Source organism: Hemicordylus capensis, chromosome 3, assembly GCF_027244095.1.
Source record: "Hemicordylus capensis ecotype Gifberg chromosome 3, rHemCap1.1.pri, whole genome shotgun sequence".
Classification (NCBI taxonomy): Eukaryota; Metazoa; Chordata; class Lepidosauria; order Squamata; family Cordylidae; genus Hemicordylus; species Hemicordylus capensis.
This window is the reverse complement of record NC_069659.1, coordinates 299564318-299590658: the sequence shown is the minus strand read 5'-3', so window position 1 is coordinate 299590658 and position 26341 is coordinate 299564318. Positions and strand designations below refer to the sequence as shown.

Below are 26341 nucleotides of genomic sequence, written 5' to 3'. Positions count from 1 at the left end.
CACACTAGTTGAAGTTCAGCAAAGGCACTTCTGACCACAGCTGTCACCATCCAGGAGAGCAAGGGGATCAAAAAATACCTCCAAGGTGTGAACGTGATCCTTCAAGGAGAGTGCCACCTCACTGAGAACAGGTAAGTACTCTATCACCAGATCAGTAGATCTCTTGGTCAATAGCATCTCTGTCCAGATTTAATTTCAGCTTCCCTACTCTCATCCAGCCCATCATGGATTCCAGACAATGGATTCAATCTTCTACAACTTCTCTAGAGAGCTGGTGTCATCCACATATTACTAACTACCAACCCCATACCCTTGAATGTACCCATACCCATACTCTCTCAGCAGTTTCATATAGGTGTTAAAGAGCAGGTGGGTGGCAAGTCCAAGGGTCAAAGTGCCAACAGGCGTCTCCCTAGCACCACCTTCTGCAATCTACCCTGCAGGGAGGTTAGGAACCAACACAGAACCATGCCATCAAACTCCATTTGTGCAAGGTATTCAAACATTAAGACAGTACTCCTAACACTTTTGACGAACCTGAAGTGTTTGCTCTATACTGGCTGTGGCATATTTATCCCTAGAGGATCAGCAACTGGTCTTCTGAGTGCTTACAGAAACCGACAAGTCAAAAGCAGGGGAAAGGCCCTAACTCAGTGAAAGAGCATATACTTTGCATGAAGAGGACCCCCAGTTCAATCCTGTCTGAAATCCTGGAAAGCCACTGCCAGTCAGAACAGACAATACTGAGCTAGATGAACCATGGGTCTGACTCAGTAGAGGACAACTTTCTGCATTCCTTCCTGTGCTCACTATTCCAGATAATGTTCCATTCTTCTTCCCCATATGAAGTTGCTCCTCACAAGAATGAGTAGCCTAGTTGATTTTTGTAGGTAAAGAGTTGGTTTTTTCTGCAACATTTCAGCGTATTATTTTCCACACAGATCTTTATTCATTTCCAGAATTAAAAATCATGACAGAATTGGAAGTGGGCTCCAGAGCTCAATTCCTACAGTAATTTCTCCAGACAAGTGGATATCTACAGTCCCACAAGTTTTAGGAAGTTCACTGGGATAATATGCCATATTGAGATGTGTTATGCATATTTATTTAAACAAACATATTTCTATACTGCCCAAAACCTATGTGTCTGGGCGGATTCTGGAGAAGTGCTGAATATTTCTTTCAGGTTAAATCTGCATTCTCTCTACTTTTATCAACAAACAATACAAGTTACAAGCCTTTCAAAGAGACATGTGACATTTCTGAGTCAGTAAGCCTGGGGAAAAAATTATGATTTAAAGCCAAAGTTAAGAAAACATCTATTTTGCTTCTGTTCTAAAATCCACATGTGGATTGAACAGAACAGAATGTGTCACAGGTCTGTACTACTTGCTGATTCACACTTATGAAGATATCTTATGGATACTACCTGTTTTTAAAAAATAAATTTACATTATTTTTCAATAAAAGGCTGCTGCCTCAAATTAAGAGTAGTAAGAACTGACCTGCATGCAGCTAACATCTGCAGTGCAACTAGCTACAGACCATTTAGCTAAGCAGTATCTTTGCAATATGGAGAGGCCACATACATTGCAGCACCAAACAAACAAACCTACCTGCTTGTAAACACTCTCGCTTATGACGCTCAGACCAACACTTCACTTTACAAGATTTGCTGCAGACGAAGATCTCATAACAGCGCGGGCAAGGCGAAAGGTTCACACCAACTGATCGCCCACACTGATAGCAATATTTAAAGAATTGCTGTCTGATGGGGCTAATAAAGGTGGAGGGAAACAGAACTGGTCAATACAGGAAATGGGAATTTTGTCACATACAAAAACATGATCAAGAATTATGGAATACTGGATTTTGTGGCATAGTATGCAGAACTTACTTGCTTTTGTTTTGTTTTCTAAAATCAATGGCTGACATCCTCACTAACAGTGTGGAGACACTGCGTGCAAAGCACTTCCATGGCATTTATTAATCCAGGGTCCTGCTACATGGATGATTTTCTCTCCTTCCTATGAAAGTGCTTTTTAACACTCATAAATATGTCCCTGGGGGCTGCAGGACCTTCAGGGACATATTTACAAAAGTTAAAAAGCATTTCCAGGGGAAGTGGTATTCTGGATTAAAACAGGTTGCTTACCTGTAACAGGTGATCTTTCTGGTGATCCATGTTCACTCACAAAATGGGTTCTGTGCCTGCATAGTAACCCCATGGAAGAATTCAAATAGCTCCATGAGGCGGCTCTTCAGCACATATAAGAGCCCCTGGTGGCGCAGTGGTAAAACTGCCACCCTGTAACCAGAAGGTTACAAGTTCGATCCTGACCAGGGGCTCAAGGTTGACTCAGCCTTCCATCCTTCCAAGGTCGGTAAAATGAGTACCCAGAATGTTGGGGGCAATATGCTAAATCATTGTAAACCGCTTAGAGAGCTCCAGCTATAAAGTGGTATATAAATGTAAGTGCTATTGCTATTGCTATATAAGGCGTGACCATTTTTTTCTGCGAGAGAGCACCTTCTCCTAAGTTTCTGATCAGCCATTGTGATGAGTGAAGAACGTTGATGGACAAGGTCGAGAAAATCCGGTAAGTCACTATGGTGGCGGGCGGGGGGGGAAAGAGCAGCGGGCAGGGGGGGGAAGGGCGGCAGGGGGGGGAAGGGCGGCGGGCGGGCGGGCGGGCGGGCAGGAAGAGCATCCTCCCCCACCCTTAAAGCAGCACCCCCCTGCCTTCAAACTACCCCCGCCCGGTTCTGTGCACATCTCTAGTGCTACGATATGGTTACGAACCTTTTTAAGAGCAACCCAACCAAAGTTGGCCTCCGCTGCTAAGCAGATGTCCACAGCATAATGTTTAACAAAGGGAACGTCTGAAGACCATGTAGCTGTCTTGCAAATGACCAGTTGCAGGGGAGTAACAGCAGGAGAAAGGGCATATACCTCAACTCCTTCCTGTGGCTTCCAGTGGCATCTGGTGAGCCATTGTGCGAAACACGATGCTGGACTAGACGGGCCTTGGGCCTGATCCAGCATGGCTGTTCTTATGTTCTTATAATGCTCATGCCTGACATGTGGGCTGCCGATGTGGCCATATCTCTAGTGGAATGTGCCTTCACTTTAGAGGGAGGCTTTACACTTTGCCTATTATAACATGAAAATTAGTTCCTCAAGTCAATTAGATAGTCTCTGTCTTGATACAGGCTGACCATTTTTGTCTCCTTTATAGGAAATTAATAATTTATTTGTCTTTCTGAATGGAGTCGTCCTGTCCATGTAATAAAGAAGGGACCTTATGACATCCAAGGAGTGCATGGATTTCTCCAAAGGCATAGAAAAACAGTTCAAAGTTCAAGAAAAATGTAAGTAAGATAATATCTTGGTTCAGATGGAATTCCAAGACTAGTTTTGGTCTGAAGGTTGGGCAGAATGACTTTGTCTGGATAAAATTTAGTGTAGGGGGAATCAGCCCAGAGAGTTGACTCTCCTCACCAATGTGATGGCAGCTAAGAATGTGGTTGTCAATGGCAGGTATTTTAATGAGGAGGAGACTAGCAACTCAAAGGTAGGTTCCATTAGTGTACATAAGACTAAGGAGAGACTCCGGGGTTCAGTGGGCTTTCTTACTAGTGGAAATAAGTTACTGATCCCTTTAAGTAATGTCTTAGTGTTGAGGTGGGAGAACACAGTGCGTCCATCTCAACCCAGATGTCTAGCAGAGAGTGTGACCATGTGAGCCTTAATGGACATATTAGATAGCTCTGATTGCTTTAGGCTGATCAGGTATAATAGGATGTGTCTGATAGAGGCATTGTGTAAGGATCAAATTCCTGCTCAGGGCATCTGCCAAGGTGTTGTCTGCTCCCTTGATGTGCAGGGCGATCACAGTTGTAGTGCTAGAGTGCAGCACGATCTGTCCCTCCCTGGTGGTTGATGTACGCAGTCACTCTTGTGTTGTCTAGCAGAAACTGCACCACTAGATTTTTTAAGAGGGGTAGGAAATGATTTCACGGCATGTAGTACTACTAGCAGATCTAGAAAGTTTATGTGTAGGGATTACTGTTGCAGAGTCCATTGCCTCGGCAGTGAAAATCCACACAGTGCCCTACAATCCTTTTACATACATGTTCATTGATAGTGTGATTGGTGGGGTTGGTAGTTGGAAGGGTACACACACACACACACACACACACACACACACACACACACACCCCAGAGATTTTGTTCTGGTCCACCACTGTAGAATGCATAGCACAGGTGCCAGAAGGGTCAGCCGCATGTCTTGGTTGTCTAAATTCAGTCTGAACACCGATAGATACCAGCTTTGGAGCCAGCGCATCTTTAGCCCTGCATGTGTAACAGTGGCTGTGAAACAGGTCATCCACCTAACAGTCTTTGCATGGCGTGTGCTCTCTGTTTTGGGATGAGGGTGAAAGTGAACATTATTTGAAGAACTGACAGTCTCCTGTCCTCTGGAAGGTATGCTCTCTTTGTCTCTGTGTCCAGTATTGCTCCTATGAATTGAATCTGCTTCAGCAGTTCTAGTTTGACTTCTTCCAGTTGATTTTGATTCCCAGGTTTACTCGGAGTTCTAGGGTGTAATGAATGTGAGTGTCCAGGGAGTCCTTGCACTTGCAGGTGATCAACCAGTCATCCAGTTAGGAGTTTATTGAAATTATTATCATTATTACATTTATATCCCGCTCTTCCTCCAAGGAGCCCAGAGCAGTGTACTACATACTTGCGTTTCTCCTCACAACAACCCTGTGAAGTAGGTTAGGCTGAGATAGAGAAGCGACTGGCCCAGAGTCACCCAGCAAGTCTTGTGGCTGAATGGGGATTTGAATTCTGGTCTCCCCAGTCCTAGTCCAGCACTCTAACCACTATACCATGCTGAAATGCCGCATGTCCTCAGGTACACTATTATTGAACTCATACATTTCATGAGAACACTTGGTGATGTCAACAGCCCAAATGGAAGGACCGTGTATTGGAAGGTCCTTGAACCCAGTACAGATCTAAGGTATTTGCTGTATTTGGTCTTATTCCCACGTGGAAGTGGGTGTCTTTGAGGTCCAGCACCACAAACCATTCTTCCTTCGTTAGAAGATGAAGAATGCCTTATAAGGATATTATCCTAAATTTTCTCAATTTCACATATTTGTTCAGATACCTTAAGTCCATAATGGGACAGAGGCCTCCATCCCATTTGGAGACTTGGAATTATCTCGAGTAGAAGCCTTACTCCCGGTCCCTTGGGGGAAGCAGTTCTAGTGCCCCTTTTTGAAGCAAGGAAAGAACTTCTTCCTTTAAGGTAAGAGTTCAATGGGTGTGTTTTATCCCTGAAAAACACAGGGAGGTTGGTGAATTCTATAGTATAGCCTGTTATGATGCCCAACATCCAGGCATCCAATGTAATGAGATGTCAGGTGCAAGACGGATGGGAGAAGGGGCTGTCACTTAAGATATTTCCAGAGTAACAGCATCAAATAGGTTGGTCTTGGGATTTAGCCCTCTGAGGCAGCCTCAGTCATTGGTTGCATGGCTTTTTGACACTGTATTTGAAATAGTTCCTAAAGCCTCTCCTATCAGACTGTTTGTATTGGTATTTTTGGCTGCTATAGGGTTTGTGCTTTTGAGAGCAAGATGTTGCTTGAGGGTTCACAGTAAATGTTCTCACTGTGTATCATGACTTCTTCATCCATTCCATGGTCTCATTAGTTTGGGTGCTGAAGATACCTTCTTCCTTGAATGGTAAATTTTCAATTTTGCCTTCATGTCTGGTTGCAGGGACATTGATCTAAGCCAGGCAATATACAGCACCAGCAGTGGTTCAGGATTATGTTTGCATTAAGTGCTTTGTTGTACTCAGATGCTGCTGGTAATGTCCACTGATTTATTCAGCCTTAAATTTTCCACGAAACTCCTCTGAGACATCTTTTAGATCTTCCTTCAGATTGTCCCAGACAGAATGTTAGTATTTCACCATGCACTCCGTGTAGGTGGCTATCTTTATATTATTATTATTTCTTGTTTACACAGTAAGACGGGTGTTATTGACTGGTTTGTTTTATCCAGACGAGTCCTTCCCAAGGACCTGGGATGGCTGAATTTTATCATCAATACTGTTGGTTATTATAGATATTGTCGCAAGATATAGGCTGTTCCCAGTAAAGTTGCTTTTTGTAATTGGCTGATGGTGATTTCTGTGGCCCCTATGGTGTTGAGGTGCTCTTCAAGGTCTTTTGGAACTGCACCCAGGGCGCCAATTACCACTGGGATTATTTTGGTCTTTTTCTGCCACAGCCTTTCAATTTCAATTTGTAGATTTTTGTATTTGGTGATTTTTTTCTGTTTCTTTTTCTTCTATTCTGCTATCCCCTGGTATTGCTATGTCGATTATTTTGACTTCTTTTTCTTTCTTCTCAACTACAGTTATGTCTGGTGTATTGTGTGGCAGATGTTTGTCTGTTTGTAGTCAGAAGTCCCATAATATTTTTGCATCTTCATTTTCTACAACTTTTTCAATTGTATGGTCCCACCAATTTTTGGCTACAGGTAGCTTGTATTTTTTGCAGATGTTCCAGTGTATCGTCCCTGCTACCTTGTCATGCCTTTGTTTGTAGTCAGTCTGTCCGATCTTTTTACAACAGCTGCTTAGGTGGTCCACTGTTTCATCTGCTTCTTTACAAAGGCGGCACTTGCTGTTTGTGGTGGATTTTTCGACTTTGGCTCTTATTGCATTTGTTCTTAGTGCCTGTTCTTGTGCAGCCAGTATTAAACCCTCTGTTTCTTTCTTCAAGTTGCCATTCTTAAGCCATTGCCAGGTCTTGGTGATGTCTGATTTTCCACTTATATTGTGCAAATATTGACCATGCAGTGGCTTATTTTTTCCATTTTTCTGCTCGGTTCTTGACTTGTTCTTTCCTGTAGGCCTGCTTTGTTTCATTGGTGTTGAATAGTTTCACGTTATTGACCATTTGAAGTGCATCTTCTTCACTGTCCTTGATATATTCTTCAAGGCCTCTTTTCTCCTCCTCTACTGTTGGATGGACGTGCAGCATTCCTCTTCCACCTGAGCTGCGAGGGAGGTAGAGCCTATCTACATCACTGCGGGGGTGCAGAGCATGATTGATGGTCATGATTTTCCTGGTCTTATGATCTAGTGTCTCTAGCTCTGCCTGGGTCCAGTCTATTATTCCTGCATTGTATCTGATAACAGGTATAGCCCAGGTGTTTATGGCGTGTATGGTGTTCCTGCCATTGAGTTTGGACTTTAGGATTTTTCTTACTCTCCTGATGTATTCACTTCCAATTTTTCTTTTAACTTCAGCATGTGCAATGTTATCAGCCTGGAGAATGCCCAAGTATTTGTAATGTTCTTTCTCTTCCAGGTTCTTGATCTTGCTTCCATTGGGCAGTTCTATTCCTTCTGTTTTTGTTATTTTCCCTCTGTTCATTATTAATGCAGAACACTTTCTAGTCCAAACTCCACTGCTATATCGCTACTGAATATATGGATTATTATTCTTATTCTGTGATCAACCAGGTGATCAACCAGTCATCCAGTTAGGAGTTTATTGAAATTATTCTTCTTATTACATTTATATCCCGCTCTTCCTCCAAGGAGCCCAGAGCGGTGTACTACATACTTGCATTTCTCTTTTACAACAACCCTGTTAAGTAGGTTAGGCTGAGAGAGAAGTGACTGGCCCAGAGTCACCCACCTAGTTTCATGGCTGAATGGGGATTTGAACTCGGGTCTCCCCGGTCCTAGTCCAGCACTCTAACCACTACACCACGCTGACACCGTATAGAAAGATGCGAGGCCAGCTGTTATCAAAAGATCGCACAGACTGACTACAAACAAAGGCATGACAAAGTAGCAGGGATGATACACTGGAACATCTGCAAAAAATACAAACTACCTGTAGCCAAACATTGGTGGGACCATAAAATTGAAAAAGTTGAAGAAAATGAAGATGTAAAAATATTATGGGACTTCCGACTACAAACAGACAAACATCTGCCACACAATACACCAGATATAACTGTAGTTGAGAAGAAAGAAAAACAAGTCAAAATAATCGACATAGCAATACCAGGGGATAGCAGAATAGAAGAAAAAGAAATAGAAAAAATCACCAAATACAAAGACCTACAAATTGAAATTGAACGGCTGTGGCAGAAAAAGACCAAAATAATCCCAGTGGTAATTGGCGCCCTGGGTGCAGTTCCAAAAGATCTTGGAGAGCACCTCAACACCATCGGGGCCACAGAAATCACCATCAGCCAATTACAAAAAGCAGCTTTACTGGGAACAGCCTATATTCTGCGACGATATCTATAACCATTGACAATAAAATTCTGGCATCTCAGGTCCTTGGGAAGGACTCGATGTCTGGATAAAACAAACCAGTGAATAACACCTGTCTGACTGTGTAAACAAAAAATAATAGTAGAACAAGTTTGAATCAGGATCCAAAAGGGCAGCCAAGGAACAGTTTGAAGGTCAAGCCAGAATAATATCAACAAGTTAAATTTTTCACAGGAATGGAGAACTAATGGAGCAAATCATTCACAATGTGAGAGGCACGGCAGTCGAGAAGGAACTGAGGAGAAGGCGTTCTCCTGCCAAAAATAACAGCCACGCTTCATACACGATTTGGCAGAGCTGAAGAGTGCCTCATGGAGCTATTGAATTCTTCCATAGGGTTACTGTGCAGGCACAGAACCCGTTTTGTGAGGGAACATAGATCACCTCAAAGATCTAAATTTTGAAGAGGCACTTCACATACAGCACCTCTACAAGGTTAGTGAGGATGCTGGCCAATATGCCTTGAACTGGTATGCCTTGTACCTTGTGCTGATTGCGGGGGGGGTGGGGTGATGCATTAAAGTTACATTCAACATTTTCAACTCTTAGCAAATAAGACCCCCGAATCTGCTGATTAAGCTCTCCCCAAGTGTTAAGAAACAGTTTGGAAGGGACAGGGGGGTTGGCACAAGAGTTAAAAAGATGTCACAAATGCCCATCTGCTATTTTTGAAATGTTTTTTCCAACTGACCAGTCTCACATTGGAGGTTTGCTGCAAAGACCTGCTAATAGGAACAAACAGTAAATTCAATGGTGCACCTCCTCATGCACATGGTGCTGGGTGTGTTTACAAATCTTAAATACTTATTTCAAACATAAACCAAACATGGTTAGGTTAGGTTGTGCCATCAAGTCGGTGTCGATTCCTGGCGACCACAGAGCCATGTGGTTTATCTGGTGGAATACAGGAGGGGTTTACCATTGCCATCTTCCATGCAGAATGAGATGATGCCTTTCAGCACCTTTCTACATTGCTGCTGCCCGATATAGGACTTTCTCATATTCTGGGAAACACACCAGTGGGGATTCGAACCAACAGCCTCCTGATCTCTAGGCAGGTTACTTCCACGTTGCACCATTAGGTGGCTAGGGCCCAAACCAAACATGCTATAATATTATGCAGGGGCTGGGTGGGGAGATCAAGCTACTTTGTTTTTTTAAAAGCCAGGTGTGGTTAGAACAGCAGAAAAATACTTATTTTGGCTTCTAAGGCTTCAAAGGGTTTTAATAAAGTAGGTCCAATGGGATGGTGACAACCACAATGTGAGAGACAGCCCACTCTAATATTAGGCATTAAGGCTATGCACACGACCAGCAGGTGGGGAGGGTGGGCAGGCGGGGGAAGGCCCCAGATTATCCTTCAACAGTGGTGGGAAGTGAGGACCACACTCCCACACGATCCACGCTGCAAGCATCCTGAACAGTCACACTTCCTTTGGATTGGGGTTAAGGGTGCGCTTATGCCCTTAACCTTGGCAAAAGGCTAGGGTAAAAAGCTAACCTGGGCTAGGCTGCTCGTGGGAACAGCTTTAACGTAAGCTTTGAAAGAGAAGGCGAGTTTAGTTACATTTTGGGACATTGATCTTACCTTGATGCTAGCGTGTCTGGTGCTGCAGGTTTCTTTTTTGCTACTGCATCAGAACAAACATGCAAAAGTGAAAATTAATTTCTTATTTGTCAATGAAAGCCAAACAGTAGTGGCACTGGGTGGATCATTTACTTTTTCATTAAATGTCTTCCTCTTTCTCTCAGAACTGCTAGCAGAATAACCTAATCCTTTAATCCAGGGCTGCACAACTTTGTCCCTATTGATGGACTACAATTCCTAGCCATAGTGGCCAATAGTGAGGGATGGCGGGAGTTGTAGTCTAGCAACAGCTGGAAGGACACAGTGGTGCAGCCCTGCTTTAATTACACAATCAAAAAAAAAAAAAACCTTCTAAATTTGAGGCTGAAACTAGCAGCCATCTGTCTCTTCTCCCACACTCCTACATGACACCTAGTAAGTTAAAAGATGTGGCATACTATTATCAACATGCTGTGAATTTCCCCACCCCCCACAAATAGCAGCCAATGAAGGGGGGGGGCAGGGAAACCCACAATGTGATGATGTCATGTTACATGTTTTTGTTCACTAGATGTCATGGAGGAGAGAAAAGAGATGCAAAGGTGTTGCTTTCAGCCTCAGTTGTACAACATCTGGCTGTCATTCTACAATTTTTTAATAGTTTAAAAGGATCTTTGTGGCTGCTCCGGGGCTTTGGAATATGCTCCCTATTGAAATAAGAGCATCTCCTTCTCTGTTTGTTTTTAGGAAGTCCTTCAAGATGCACCTGTTCTCGCAAGCTTTTAATTGGAATTAATTTTAATAATTTACTTTGTTTTATGACATTGTTTTATTGTGTTTTCTTTACTTTTTAGTATTGTTTTAAATTTTGTACACCACCTAAGGATGTACATATGAGGTGGTATAAAAATATAATAAAATAAACTTTGACTCACAAAGCTTGCATTTTCGAAGTTCTTCTTTGTCCCATTTTTTTTCTTTCGCAATGACACATTCACGAAGTCGTTCACCAAGGAATTCCAACAACTTTTTACGATTATTGAAAATATCCCGCTCTGGTGGTGATAGAGCATGGTATGGGGTACGTAATATTTTCTTATCCTGCAGTACACAACACAATGCAATGCCATTGAGGGAGCAAATCTGTAACATCACAAAAATCTACTTCCTTGTGTTTGCAGAGACTGTGCCTGGTGGTACAGCAAAACCAATATGAAATTAGTAAAGATTAAACAACACACCCTGTCAAATTCTCACTTAATATGCATCTGATTATGACAAAACCCAAAATCAATATGCCTCTCAGGTGCTTATTTGTTAACGAGATTATCTTAGAACAAGATGTACATTTTTACAAACTAAAGGCCCAATCCACCTCCTTGTTCATGACGTTCTGGAAGTGAGAAAAGCTTATCTAGTGGTGCCCCTTCTGCTTCACTATACTCCCATTTGTGCAGAGCTGTATATACGCACTGGTGCATGCAGTGAAGAGGCTGGATTGTGCCTTAACATTATTGCCAATGACCTGCTGTGGTGTCTTTTATATTAATTGCAAATAAATAAATGAACATAAATGAACATTAATCTTAGTGTTCTATTTCTGTACATCTGTCCTGTCTTTTAGGAATCAAGGGCAAGTCAGGAAGGAACATCTCTGAACTGTTAGGAACTTTCCTTCTGATGATGCCTCAAGGCATCACCACCCCATCCAACTCTGCTCTGGCCCTGCAAAGCCCATTACAGTGTAGCACCATTGTCATGCAGAGTTATGGACTGATCAGAGATCAGCACTGTATCGAGGCCAGGAACAATAATCGGATGTGAGTACCACTAAACTTTAATCAAGGTATAACAAAATTTTTCACTCAAAAAAAAAAAAGAAAGAAAATTATGTTCAAATGTAGTGAAGTTCCATATCTCACTCTGAGATTGTTATCTCACTTTGAGTTTCATACATAAAGCCCCAGCCATCACCAAGTGATGCTCTTAGTGTTAAGGTGAACTAGCTTTATTATAAAACCTGAACACCTGTGAAGTTGGCAAGTTATGTAGGAAGAGAGACTTCTGACCTCTGGACCACTTTCTGGAGAATACACAAGCATCCATCCTTACCCTATAATCTAGCTGAAGAAACACAACCACTAGCTTAAAAAATAATAATTCAGAATATCCAATACTCCCTGTCATGTAGGGATGCCAATAATTTATGGTGGTCCTTTTTTCCTCCACAAACATAGAATTGCTCTCATTACCTGGTAATAACAGTTACAGCTGAATAGGGAATGTACTCCCCTGATCACATTCTACGAACAAATTCTAAAAATAGTTCCTAAGTCATGTATAGATGCTAGCTGGGATCTAAATGTATAGATGCTGGCTGGCTGGGAAGGATGAACTCAGGGGAGAAAAGCACGTGCAGTTTGAGCTTCGCTCCTTGTTTTCTTCCGGTCATTCCCACTTGACACTGTTTTGCCTGATTTGTTTGTCTGCCTCACCTGCTGCTGCTGCAAGAGGGCTATATTGCATCCCCCCACCCCCTGCGAGCTATCAGGGAGCACTTCACACACAATTCGGGGGGGGGGGTTCAAATCATGCATTAGAGTGTAGCCCGATTTATATCCAGGGTAAAAAAAATCACTTTTTGCGTCAGTGTTTTGGGGCAACTTCAAACTTGCGGTAAAGCCTCGCAGAAAACCCATGGTAAAGCCTGCTGTCTGGGAAAGCTCCTGGAGATATAACATATGGGTACCAGCATTGCTCTCCTAATCCGATTCAGGGACCCCCACAGATGCTTTGAACAAAAAGAATAAAGCCACAGGAGATCCTCAATTACAGATCTCTCAGCATCTTGCCTACTTTGGCCCTTAGAGTTCCTTTTAACCATCTACAATCTCTGATCTTGTAAGATGCTTATTACATGCAATAATACAACGTAAAAAGGAGCTAAATATCAAGTGTGAATCATTCTCTCCCCAAAAGACAACCTCTGACTTAAATCTTTGATGTAAAAAGGTCAGCAGAAAGATGAATGCATTCTAAGGATAATGAAGACAGATACTTAAGCAAGCAAGAAAATCTATAGCACATCACACCAGTTCATCTGTTAATTACAGGAATGGGGTTTGAACAATTTCACATGATTTTGAAGTTCTAGGTATTAAACGGCTGCAGTTCAGTGGTATCTTGCCTGCAGAAGTCCCAGGTTCAATCCCTGAAATCTCTAGAAAAGGCTAGAAAAGATCCCTGTCTGAAACCCTGGAGAGCCACTGCCAGTCAGTGTACACATTACTGAGCCAAATGGACCTATAATCTGGCTCAGTGTAAGGCAGCTTCCTATGTTCCTGAGAGATACCTGATAGTATTTGAAATATGCGTAGTCCACTACTGTTCCAATGGCAACTCTCGTCTCATCCCCAAGAGTAATTGGCATCAACATGTCCGCACCTCCTGCTATTAAAGTATTAAACTGAAAAGATAGAAGAGGAAAATGCTAAACATCAAAGAGTTTCACATGACCACCCCAGGAGTTCGGCACGCAGCCCAAATCAGTACAGGCTCCCAGCATGGTGATTAAGTTAAGTTAGGGTTATACTCCTAACACTGAAACCTTTCTTTACAACCAGAACATTTTGGAAATATACACTGGCTGGGCTCACCTCACTATAGGTCACTCAGTTTTTTAGGGGGCCATGTTTTATTTTTGCAAACTCAAGACGGCCATATCACTACATTGCCTTCAACAAATGTTTGTTACAATTTTAACTTAGTGTTATCTCTTATTTTTCTTTACATCTCATAGTAATCCCAGCTCACTACAACACTATTGAGCTTTCTGAACTGCTCTGTTAACTCTCTCTCCACTCCACAGCAAGCAGTGTTCTCTCTCTCTCTCTCTCTCTCTCTCTCACACACACACACCCCTCCCTCCCTCTCTCCAGGTTTAAAAGGACCCTGGGCAAATTGCCCTCCACTGAGATTCCTATGTCAGTGCGGAGATCCTCCCATGTGGTCCATGAACCCCAGTGGGCTTACTGGGCAACAGGAGTGGTGAGAGGCAGCAGGAATTCCTCTCAGCCTCGGCTCTCCACTGAGAAGTGTCATTTTAATTATCTCACAATGCATTGCCAGTCCCAGTGCACTGCCCCCTGATGTAGCAGCACTCTGGAGATGGGCAGTGCACTGTGGGATGCTTTGGGGTGAGCTCTGCATTGTGGGATAAATAAAATGGTGCTTCCCAGTGCTGGCACTAAGAGGGGGCACCAGGAAGGAGGGGTCCCAGTAAGGTGATCACATTAGCAGAAGTGGCCCCTTTCCCCAGTATGCTGGGACCTTGGCATTTGCTGAAGCTGCTGTGTGCTGATACTAGGCCTGTCCTTTTAGCACCACAAAGTGCACCAGACCTCTCCCCATCCCTCTCTGTAAGATAACCCCTCTTTTTCTATTTCCCCTACTTATAGGTCTCCCTCTGCAGCCCATTTTTCAGTCCTCCCCTTTCTCTAATTCCCCTGCCCACACCACTGTCTCCCTCCCCCCCCCCATTTCCCCATCTGCAGGTCTCTGGGAAAACCCGGATCAGAACATTTTTCTTACCAAAGCCATCTTATTTGCTAAGGTCCGGTTCTGCTCATAAGCAGGACTAACAACAGAGCACAGGGCACTTCCAATAGCTTGGCTTAATTGAAGGTTTGGTTCAGCTCCACCTGCCAGAAGTTCAGCCACAGCCTGTGAAATGCAGCAGAAAAGGTATATTGAAGAATATCTTCTTAATATAAAGCATAACATAAATGTGGTTATAGTAGAATAAGAGTTTGTCTTAGAACAAAGAATTTGCAGTTTTTAAAAACAACTTGTGCTACTGCTTAAAATATTCAGTGGTCACACCTAAGCTAGTGTGACCAAGAGACAGGTGAGGCTAGCCAATGGATAAAGCAGGCCCAGTTTCTCTCTCACTCACTCATCACCTTTGTTCTTGTTTGGCAGTAAAACATGATGGTGCCTGTGCCACTGAGGCAAGAGCAAAGCACTGAAAGATGGCCTTCACCACCATTGTTGATTCAGCAAAGGTGGCAGCAAGCCTAAGCTCTGATGCCGCTGCCTCCAACATGGCAGAAGCAGAGTGTGAGGGAACTTCCAGACTCACCTGCCTGCTCTTGCTGTAGCTGCATCAAATTCCAGAGGAAGCATCACACTTTCTTCAGCATTTGCTGTACCAAGCCTATCCCTCTGGGGGAGCCTGTCTGTTTTTTGCAAGAGTCAAGCCCAGCCTAGGCCTTGCCAAGAAAAGGAGAGTACCATTTTCCCATAGCACAGCCCAGGTTGTCATTGCATCCAAGGTGGACAGCTTTACTGAAGATAAAAGGAATCCTCTTCCCAAGTGGCCTAGACTTTCCTCTAGGGATGTACACGAATTGATTTTTTCTATTCGATTTGTACCCAAACTGAATCACACACACTCCCGAATCACCCCAGATTAGATTTGTACCTAAATTTTCCAAATCTGAATCAATTGGAGGCAAAAAAAAGGGGGTTCCAGGGCAAAAGAGTGGGTAGTGTCCAATGGGTGGAAGCCACCAATCAAATTTGAAAGCAATTGGGCAAAGGGGTGATTTTTAACCATTTTTTGAAGTTGGTGTGTCTTTGTGGCAGATTTGGGGAGAAAAGGGGTTCTCAGGGGCAGAAGAGTGGGTTGGGTGGAAGTGTCCCAATGGGTGCCTGCTACCACCCAGATTTCAAAGAAACTGATGAAATGGGTGATTTTAAAAAAAAATTGAAATTGGCACATCTAAATTTTTCTCCCATAGGGAATAATGGGGATTTCAGCAGCTCCATAACTCCACTTGGAGGGCACCAGGTTGGCCCCGAGCAGGTTGGCTCCGAGCAGGTTGGCCAACCAACCCCAAAACCACAACCCCGTGGGCTACTGGGTTTTGTTGTTTTCAATGTTTGAGGTGTTCTGAGAGTAGATTCTTTGGTGGGAAATGAGAGTGGATTCCAAGTTCATTCATAATTTTGCACCAAAGAAGATTATGAATGAACAAAGATGTTCATTATTCATCACCTTTGGTGCAAAATGATGAATGAACTTAGAATCCACTATCACTGCTCATCTTTGTTCATGCATTGTCCGTGCTTTTTTGCATGCCGGCAAAAGCAGGACCTAGTGCCTCCCTCAGTAGCATATCTGAAGGCACACCAGAAGTGCACCAGAATCAGATCAATTGATTCCAAATTAACTTCAGGCTCCAATTTGCCTCTCTACCCACTGCAACTCTAACATATCACTTACATCTTCATGGCAGTACAGGCGAGACTCCTTTAAATAAATCATTAGCCATTACTGCTACTACGAAGAATATATAAGTACCGGACAGATTTGCACCCCTGGCTCCACCCTGGTTGGAAATGCTAAGCCACCCCTGTTGCCACCAGCCACTTTCTCCTCCACTCTCACTTTTAACAGTAACTTTAAAGTCTGCATCAACATAGTCACAAAACTATGAAACAAGGCAAGCTATACATAAATACAAATCACAGGGACATAGCACACTGCCTTATACCGAGTCAGACCATTGGTCCATCTGGCTCAGTACAGTCTTCTCTGACTGGAAGTGACGTTCCAAGGTTTCCAACAGAGGTTATCAGCCTACCTGGAGATGCCAAAGACTGAACACAGAACCTTCTGCACACAAAGCAGATTCTCCACCACTGAGCTATGGCCATTTAAGTCATTGATAGACAAAGCTCGTCTATAGAGATATTTTTCTACATGTGCTAGAGAGATATTTTTCAGGATTAGTTAAAGTATTCAGTTGCATAATTATATGCAAATGTGTCTCTGTTCCAAACAACAGTCCACTATTATCACTAATAGCACTGTATGTAGTACTTGCATCTTGGTACTTCTTAAAATATGCATTGAAGCCATCCATCTGGGGCTGCAGTAATGTGAAAATCATATTTGAAATGATATTTTCATATATTTTCAATGAATAGTTAGAGCAGGAGCAGGAAGAAGAATAATGCTCACCAGATCATTCCCACTAGCTATGGCGAGTGAGAGAGGAGAATGGCCACTCCATAGGACATTTGGATTTGCACTGTGCTCTAAAAGAAGACGGACAACAGTGCTTGCATCCTGAAATAGGAGAAGAACATAAAATCAGAAACACATTTTTCCAACTTATTGAAAAATAATGGGATCAGATATTTGTTATGAATAAACTATATATTTAAAACAAAATATGTAAAGCAAATACATGCATCTCTTATTCTGAAGGTAATGCTGAACTGGCCCTTCAATTAGATATACATCAATAAAATGCTTTCGCTCAGAATGACATTCTGAGTTAAAAATTTTATACAACCACCCTGAAGGGTTGATTTAAACTTCTGTAACATGCTCACATTCCTAGATTCTTATTCCAAACTGGGGATCAATTATATATGCGTTGTCTTCAAGGCTCAGAAGTGTGCACTCCGTCTCCCACATAAGAGTCAGAAGACTTCTACTTCTGATTACAGTTTGAAACAAACCAAGATCTGTTGTGATGTCCAAACTGACCAATCTTGGTTTATTCCATCCAAATTACTTGAAATAAAGAAATAAACTTAACCCAAAGTTTGAAGTGGAACCAAGAATTAAGTACAGTTCTGCATGATGCTGTATTCTAATTTTCTAGAACTGTATTCCAATTTTCTTTTCTGTCAGCCACCCTGGAGACCTGTAATCAGGCAGAAGGGTCGCATATATTTTAAATAAACAGACTGGTAGCAAAACTCATATGCTGCTTTCTGTAGAGTCTGTATCAATCAGAAAACAAACAAAGGATATCTTGACCTTTAATTTCTGGGATTCTGTGGAAAGGTAAATAAAGGGAAACAAACCTTTTAGGAAACCAAGATTTACAGTTTTGGTCGATTGAACTTTCCCACTTAAGCCTTTGACATACCAACCTGACCACAAGCAAAGAATAAACACTCAGTAGCATCAGGTATTGATTTGTTACCAGGAAACAAGACAATGGTTTGGAACCAAAAAGGACCACAGAGGAGAAAAGGAGCTTAATTATGTGGTAGAAAACATGTTTTCCAAGCAAAAGGGTTCAGTCCCCTGCATCTACGGTTAAAAGGAACAGGTAGTGAGTGATGGGAAAGTTCAGAGCCAGTCAGAGTAGGCAATACTAGGCAAATAGTCTGACTTGGTATAGGGCAGCTGCATATGTTCATGCACCTCATTCCATGTGCCCAGGGAAGCTTTTGGACTGGAATTCCTCAAAAAGCTGCCCTCCATGTCACACAGCAAACCACTTTTGAAATGAAGAAATTCTATCCATTTGTGATATATTGCATTCAAAGAAAGTAAAAAATTTCACTGGGCACGCCCATCCCCCTGAGACCGATAGTTGTCCTGGGAATGCAAAATTGAAGACAAGCAAACTCTGCCCTCTGCCATCAGCCCAAGGATTAAGGGTTGCTGGGAATTTGAAACCTCCTGCACCTGGGGAAGAATATTACTGCAAGTGGAAGGCCAGTCTCACATCAACCATTGGCCAAAGGAAGAACTGCTGCAGCAAACTTGGAAGGCAGGACGAAGACACAACTATCAGAAAAAAACACTACTCCAGGTGCCTTTGGGCCTGCAGAACTGAAAGAGGAACATTCTGCCCTCTGCTGCCAGCCAGAGGACTAAGAAACAAAACATATACTAAAAAGTATATATACCATGTAGAGAGTCTATTCCCACACACACAAAGGATGAATAAACATATGTTATAAAGCACACAATTACAAAGAAATAGCCTATATTCTGGATCCCATAAAGTGTGGCTGAAGGTCAAATTGTGTCCATAGTCCTTATGCATGTGGATATATAGTTCTTCCAGATCTTTGCTTTTCTTAGGTTGGTTCTTGTTCTGGATGTAACTCGGGTTGGGGTTGAGGGCTGGGAGGAGGGTATATCGTGGTGGGTGGAGGTCTGGGCTAGAGGGTTGTTTTTACTGTACAGAGTTGTGCCAGGACTGTTTGCAGATATGTGTTTGGGCTCTCTTGAGTGGGATGATGCAGGGGGTGCATCCGGCAGTTCTGGGGCAGCTATTGCTGTAGTAGTGGGAATAGAAGAATTGGCGCTGGCAGAGCAGCTGGCCGTTACAGGGGAAGGGAAACCAGTAATTTAGTAACTGTTTCCACTTCCATCTGCTCTGTCAAAACTCAGGCCTTGGGGAGCAGCACCAACTACCCATAGAGCCTGGCCTTGCTCCTTTGTAATGCCAGGTCAGTTCAGAATAAGACCAAAATTGTCCATGATTTGATCATGGATTAGGGAGCTGACCTGGCATATATAACTGAGACCTGGTTGGGGGAGGCGAGCGGTCCAGTGTGGGCTCAGCTTCTTCCTCCAGGTTATTCTGTTGTGGAGCAGGTTAGGGGAAGTGGGCGGGGGATGAGGTGGCTGTGGTCCACAAGAATAACATTTCCCTTACCAGGGCCCCTGTGAGACAGTTGATTTACATTGAGTGTGTATATCTGAGGCTGGCAACTAGGGATAGATTGGGGATTCTGTTGGTGGACCATTCACCCCACTCCCCAACTGACTCCCTAACTGAGCTCATGGAGCTGGTCGCGGAGTTGAGTCTCCCAGGCTTTTGGTACTGGGGGACTTCAATGTTCATTTCGGGACCAATTTGTCTGGGGCAGCTCAGGAGTTCATAGCAGCCATGACAACTATGGGCCTATCCCAATTAGTTTCTGAACCAATTCATGTGGCTGGCCACACGCTCAATTTGGTCTTCTGTTTGGATTGGGGGTGTTCCATGGGTGGGGGATTAAGTGGTTTGCCCATTGTCATGGACGGACCACTATCTGGTTAAGGTTGGTATCACTGCCACAATCCACTCCTGCAGGGTGGATTATTAGGATGGTCTGCCCAAAAAGGCTGCTGGAGCCAATCAGTTTCCAAAAGGCCTTGGAGGGTTTTGAAGTTGGTACGGCCAGTGATTCTATCGATGCCCTGGTGGAAACCTGGAATAGAGAACTCACCAGGGCAGTAGACACGATTGCTCCTAAGCGTCCCTCCAAACCTGCTTCAAAAATGGCCCCCTGGTACACCGAGGAGTTGCGAGGGCTGAAGCGGCTGAGTGTGTTCCCCTGGAACACAAGTGGAGGAGAATGCGGCTCAAATCTGACAGAATGCAGCATAGGACCCATTTTAAGGCTTACATGGTGGTGGTGCGTGCAGCAAAAAAGGGATTTTGTTCAGCACGCATTGCGTCCACGAGTTCACGGACAGCAGAACTATCCTGGGTCGTGAGAAGTATAATTTTTGGTCCTTCTGTTTCAAATCAGTTCCCGGAGGCGCTCTGCTGTGATGCTTTTGGTAGGTTCTTTGCGGACAAAGTCTCCTGTATCTGGGCTGACTTGGATTCCACTATTTCTGCAGGGTCTATGAAAGAGGTGCCGTCCAGCAATCCCTCTTGCAGTGTTAGATTGAATCAGTTTCAATCTGTGACTCCTGAGGATGTAGACAAGCTGCTTGGAGCAGTGCGGCCTACCACTTGTTCTCTGGACCCTTGCCCAACTTGGCTGCTTCTAGCAGGGAGACTGTTGAAGGGGGCCAAGTTAATATCACAAATGCATCGCTGAGGGAGGGTAGGGTGCCTCCATGTTTGAAGGAGGCAATAGTTAGACCTCTTCTTAAGAAGCCTTCCCTGGATCCCTCAGCGATGGATAGTTATAGGCCAATCTCCAATCTCCCATGGTTGGGCAAGGTGATCAAGAGGGTAGTGGCTGACCAGCTCCAGGCGGTTTTGGAGGAAACTGATTATTTAGACCAAAGTGGTTTAGAATGGGCTATGGGGTTGAGACAGCCTTCGTCGGCCTGGTGGATGACCTTTACCAGGGAATCAACAGAGGGAGTGTGACTCTATTGATTCTCTTGAATCTCTCGGCGGCATTAGATACCATCGACCATGGCATCCTTCTGGGTCGCCTGGGGGAATTGGGGATAGGGGGCACTGCTTTGCAGTGGTTCCACTCCTATCTCTCAGGTAGATTCCAGATGGTGGAGCTTGGTGACAGTTGCTCTTCAAAACGAGAGCTCTTATATGGAGTCCCTCAAGTCTCCATTCTGTCACCAATGCTTTTCAATATCTACATGAAACTGCTGGGTGAGGTCATCAGGAGTTTTGGTGTTGGGTGTTATAAGTATGCTGATGACACCCAAATCTACTTCTCCTTTTCATCTGTATCATCAGGAAATGGTGTTCATTCCCTAAATGCCTGCCTACAGGCAGTAATGGGCTGGATGAGTGATAGCAAATTGAAGCTGAATCCAAGCAAGATGGAGGTGCTCATTGTAGGGGCTCAAAATCTGAGGGATGAGTTAGATCTTCCTGTGCTGGATGGGGTTACACTCCCCCGGAAGGAGCAGGTATGCAGCTTGGGAGTTCTACTGAACCCAGGCCTCATCCTGGTATCTCAGATGGAGGCCATGGCCAGGAGTGCTTTCCGCTTCAGCTGATTCAACAGCTGCGGCCACTGCTTGAAGAGGACAACCTCAAAATAGTGGTGCATCAGCTGGTAACCTCCAGGCTTGACTACTGCAATATGCTCTACGTGGGGCTGCCTTTGTACATAGTTCGGAAACTTCCATTAGTTCAAAATGTGGCAGCCAGACTGGTCTCCGGGGCAACTTGGAGAGACAATATTATGCCTGTTTTGAAACAGTTGCACTGACTGCCGATATATTTCTGGGCAAAATACAAAGTGCTGGTTATTACCTTTAAAGCCCATAACATCTTAGGCCCAGATTACCTTAAAGAGTGCCTTCTTCTGCATGATCCCCACCGCACATTAAGGTCATCTGAGGAGGTCCGTCTCCAGTTATCACCGGTACGTCTGGTGGCAACTCAGAGGCGGGCCTTCTCTGTAGCTGCTCCTGGACTGTGGAATGCTCTCCCTGCAGAAATCCATAATTTGAACTCGTCATTGGTTTTTAGGAGAGCCCTTAAGACCTATCTGTTTGGCCTGGCCTTCCAGGGTTTTTAGATTGTTGTAGTGGGGTTTTAATGTACCTGTTTTTAGGGTTTTAAAACTGTTTTATTTAGGGATGTGCACAAAATGATTTTTTGTTATTTGGTTTGGACCCGAATCGAAACACCTCCATTTTGATTTGTGTCAGAATCTGACCCATCCGAATCAGCCCAGATTTGATTTGGATCTAAATTTATCTGAATCTGAATTGATTTGGATCAGAAAAATGGGTCCTGGGGCCAAAAGAGTGGGGTGGGGTTGTAGTGCATAATGGGTGGAGGCTACCACCCAAATTTAAAAAAAAAATGGGCAAAGGGTTGATTTTAATTTTTTTTTTTTAAGCTTACGTGCCTTTAAGATTTTTCCCAGAGGGAATAATGGGGGTTTCAGAAGCACCATAACTGCACTTGTGGGGCACTTGGGTGGCCCAGAGTGAGTGGTGGCATAGTGCACATAGGGTGCCAACGATCCCCATGGCTTGCTAACCCATGGTGTACTGGGTTCTGCTGTTTTGGAGGTGTTTTGAGTGTAGATTCTCTGGTAGCAATAGCAAATGAGAGTGGATTCATGGTTTCTCGTTGAAAATGTCATATGCTACCAGAGAATCTACCCTCAGAATCTACCCTCCTGTATTCTTGTTAGTAATAAGTCAGTATCAGTTTCCTCACCATCTTATGCAAAAAGGAAACCTGGCTTGTTAAACCATACCTCTGCAAATCATCCAAGTCAGCCATAGTTTAACTGTACTGTATTTACCTGAATCCAAGACTAGGTTTTTTTTCCACGTTCTTTGATGTTAGAAATCAGAGGGTCATCTTAAATTCAGAGTCCTCTTCCTTTTGGGTAAATATAAGTATAACCTTTATTTAACCTCTATTTTTAATGGTTCTGTTTCAATGCCAACTGTACAATATCCTGCCCCCATGCAGCGAGTAGGAGAAATATCCTTATGGGATGAGGGAAGCGAAGCAGTATAAATGTTCACCTTGCGGAGAGATATAAATCAGGGAGACACGCATTCTAGCATTGGAGAAGGGAAGAAAACGGCATTCAATAAACCAAATTAAAAAAACCAAAAGGTTCATGAAACAATGTAATTGGTACAGAAAGTTGTTTGCTATATCTTTTAAACACTGCAAAAACCTTCACACACATTTTATTTATTTATTTTATATGCCACTCGACTCCAAAAACAAACACAATAAAAACAAAATAAAACAAACTGTTAAAACAGCAATTTAAAACATTCAAAGATTACTAAAAGCCAGGCTAAAAAGATGTGTCTTAAGGGCTCTTTTGAAGGCTGATAAAGATATTAAGCCACAAATGTTTATAGGAAGCACATTCCACAGCCCAGGAGTGACTACAGAGAAGGCCTGCTCCTGAGTCACCATCAGACAGGCTGGCGGAATACAGAGACAGACCTCTCTCAATGATCTCAATGTGTGGTGGGGATCATGCAGAAGAAGACACTCTCCCAAGTAACCCGGTCCTCAGCCATTAAGAGCTTTAAAGGTAATTACTAGCACTTTCAATTTTGCCCAGAAACCTATTGGTAGCCAGTGCAATTGCTTTAAAACAAGCATAATATGGTCTCTCTGAGAAATCCTGGAGACCAATTAGCCACTGCATATTGAACCAAAACTGAAGTTTCCAAACCACATACAAAGGCAGCCCCACGTAGAGCTCAATGCAGTAGTCAAGCTTACAGGTTACTAGAGCGAACCACAGTTCTGAGATCATGATCTTCGAGGAACGGACGCAGCTGTCATATCAAATGAAATTGATAGAAAGCACTCCTGGCCATAGCCTCAACCTAAGAAAGTAGAGTGAGGCCTCGGTCTAGAAGCACTCCCAAGCTACGCACCTGTTCCTTCGGGGGGAGCACAACCCCATCCAGAGCAGGAAGATCTATCACATCCCTCGAAGTATAAACCCTTAACCATGAGTACCTCTCTCTTGCTTGGATTCAACTTCAATTTGTTATCCCTCATCCAGTCCATTACTGCCTTTAGCGGGGCTATGCCATTTCCTGATTATGATGCCATGGAGAAACAGACTTGGGTGTCATCAGCATATTCATAACATCCTGCTCCCAATCTCCTGATGATCTCACCCAGAGGTTTCATGTAGATGTTAAAAAGCATCAGAAATACGATGGAGCCCTGAGGGACACCCTACAATAGCTCTCGTTTCAGAAAGCAACTATCTCCGAGCAACACCATCTATAATCTACCAGAGAGATTATCACTGCAAAGCAGTACCACCTATTCCCAAATCCCCCAGACGATCCAGAAAAATACCATGGTCGATAGTATCGAAAGCCACAGAAAGATCCAAAAGAACCAACAGAGTCACATTCCCTCTGTCCATTCCTTGGTAGAGTTCATCCATTAGGTCAACTAAGGCTTTCTCCAACCCATAAAGCTCTAAAGTCAGTTTGAAATGTATCTAGATAATCAATATCTTCCAATACTACCTGTAGTTGATCAGCCACTACCCTCTCAATTACCTTGCCCACCAAAAGGAGCCTGGAGACCACTGTTCCCTCTAAGGCATGCGCACGCTCACAAGTTTTCTGATGTCCGTTCAGTTAATTTTAGATCCCGTTCAGGTTGAATTAGGAAGGCCCCACTCTGAATGTCTCTACGCACACAGTGCCTTGATACTGCCAAGAACAAAACTCATTCCACACAGAGATGAAAAAGATTAGAGGGACCACTGCTGGAGACTGGCCTATAATTATCCATCACCGAGGGCTCTAGAGCAGGCTTCTTAAGTAAAAGTCTCACAATTGCCTCCTTCAAACATGGAGGCTTCCTGCCCTTCCTTAGCGAGGCATTTATGATGTCAACTAGGCCATCACTAACAACTTCCCTGTAAGATGTTATAAGCCAGGTTGGGCATGGATCCAAAGGACAAGCGGTAGGCCGAACACCTCCAAGGAGCTTGTCCACATCCTCAGGAGTCACAAATTGAAACTGATCCATTCTAATTGAACCAGAGGAGTTACTCTACCATTGACCCTGCCAAAACTATGGAGTCCAAGTCAGTGCGAATGCAAGAGATTTTATCTGCAAAGAAGTTATTAAAAGCATCACAACAGGATGATGAAAAATCCAAATCTAAGTTCAGAGAGAAGGGAACCTGAGTCAATCCCTCACAACTCTGCTGGATGTGAACTTGCAGAAGCAATAGGTGCAGAATAGAATTGCTTCTTCGCTGCATGCATTGCCATAGAATAAGCTTTCAGATGGGCTTTATGTCATGTCTTGTCGGATTCAAGTTGAGTCTTCCTCCACTTGCGCTCTAGTCTTCTCCCTTGATGCTTCATCTCCCATAGCTGTTCAGTGTACCACGGATCCTGTTTTATAGGAGGACAGAGAGGATGTTTGGGGCAATAGTGTCTACTGCCCTGGCAAGCTCTCTGTTCCAGGTCTCCACCAGGGCATCAACAGAATCACCGGCAGACCAACTCTGAAACTCTCCAAGGCCTCTTGGACTCCTATAGGATCCAGTAGCCTTCGTGGGCAGATCATCCTAATAGGTCCTGCACCCATGATGATGTGGGTTGTGGCCACAACCAACCTTAACCAGATGGTCGTCCATGAAAATGGGGATACTCTAAGAGTCTCCAACCACAAAACACCACACTGTCCTAAGCAAAAGACCAAATCAAAGAGTGTGTTACCAGCAGTGTGTGTTGGTCCCATCACCAATTGGGATAGGCCCATAGTTGTCATGGTCGCTATGAACACCTGAGCTGCACCAGGCAAGCCAACCCTAAAGTGAACACTGAAGCCACCCAACACCAAAAGCCTGGGAAACTCCAACACCAACTCTACAATCAGCTACATAAGCTCAGTCAAGGATTCCACTGGACAACAGGGTGCTCGGTACACCATTAGAATCCCCAATCTACCCTGAGTCCCCAGGCCAAGATACACTGGTATGGTCCAGCTATCTCACAGAAATTCTGGTAACTGATATGTTATTCCGATGGATCACAGCCACTCCACCCCACCCCACCCTGCCACCTTCCCCTAACCTACTCCACCACAGAGTATCCAGCAGGGAGAAGCTGAGCCCATACCAGGCCACTATCCTCCCCCAACCAGGTCTCAGTTATGCAAGCCAAGTCGGCTTCATCATCCATGATCAAATCATGGATGATTCCGGTCTTATTTTGAACTGACCTGACATTGCAAAGGAACAAGGAAAAGTTCTGTGGTTGGTTGGAATTACTTACTGAGGCCTGAGAGCTGACAGGACAGCAGGAAGAGGAAACAGCTATTAAATTTCTGACCTCCCTTCACCTGTAACAGCCTGCTGACCTGCCAACACCAAATCTTCTATTCCC

The 26341-nt window shown here is 43.7% G+C and overlaps 1 protein-coding gene across 2 annotated transcripts in view; it reads right to left on the bottom strand.

Annotated features, from left to right (window-relative positions):
- ANKMY1 (ankyrin repeat and MYND domain containing 1) overlaps positions 1 to 26341 on the bottom strand; it is a 73142-nt gene that overhangs the window by 10888 nt on the left and 35913 nt on the right. For both annotated transcript variants that reach the window (XM_053305189.1, XM_053305190.1), the window contains exons 11-16: positions 16982 to 17089; positions 14545 to 14676; positions 13307 to 13420; positions 10890 to 11055; positions 9976 to 10018; positions 1617 to 1777 (exon numbers count right to left, since the gene is read on the bottom strand). In XM_053305189.1, the coding sequence (XP_053161164.1) occupies positions 1617 to 1777; positions 9976 to 10018; positions 10890 to 11055; positions 13307 to 13420; positions 14545 to 14676; positions 16982 to 17089 (724 nt within the window). The remainder of the gene's footprint in view (positions 1 to 1616; positions 1778 to 9975; positions 10019 to 10889; positions 11056 to 13306; positions 13421 to 14544; positions 14677 to 16981; positions 17090 to 26341) is intronic.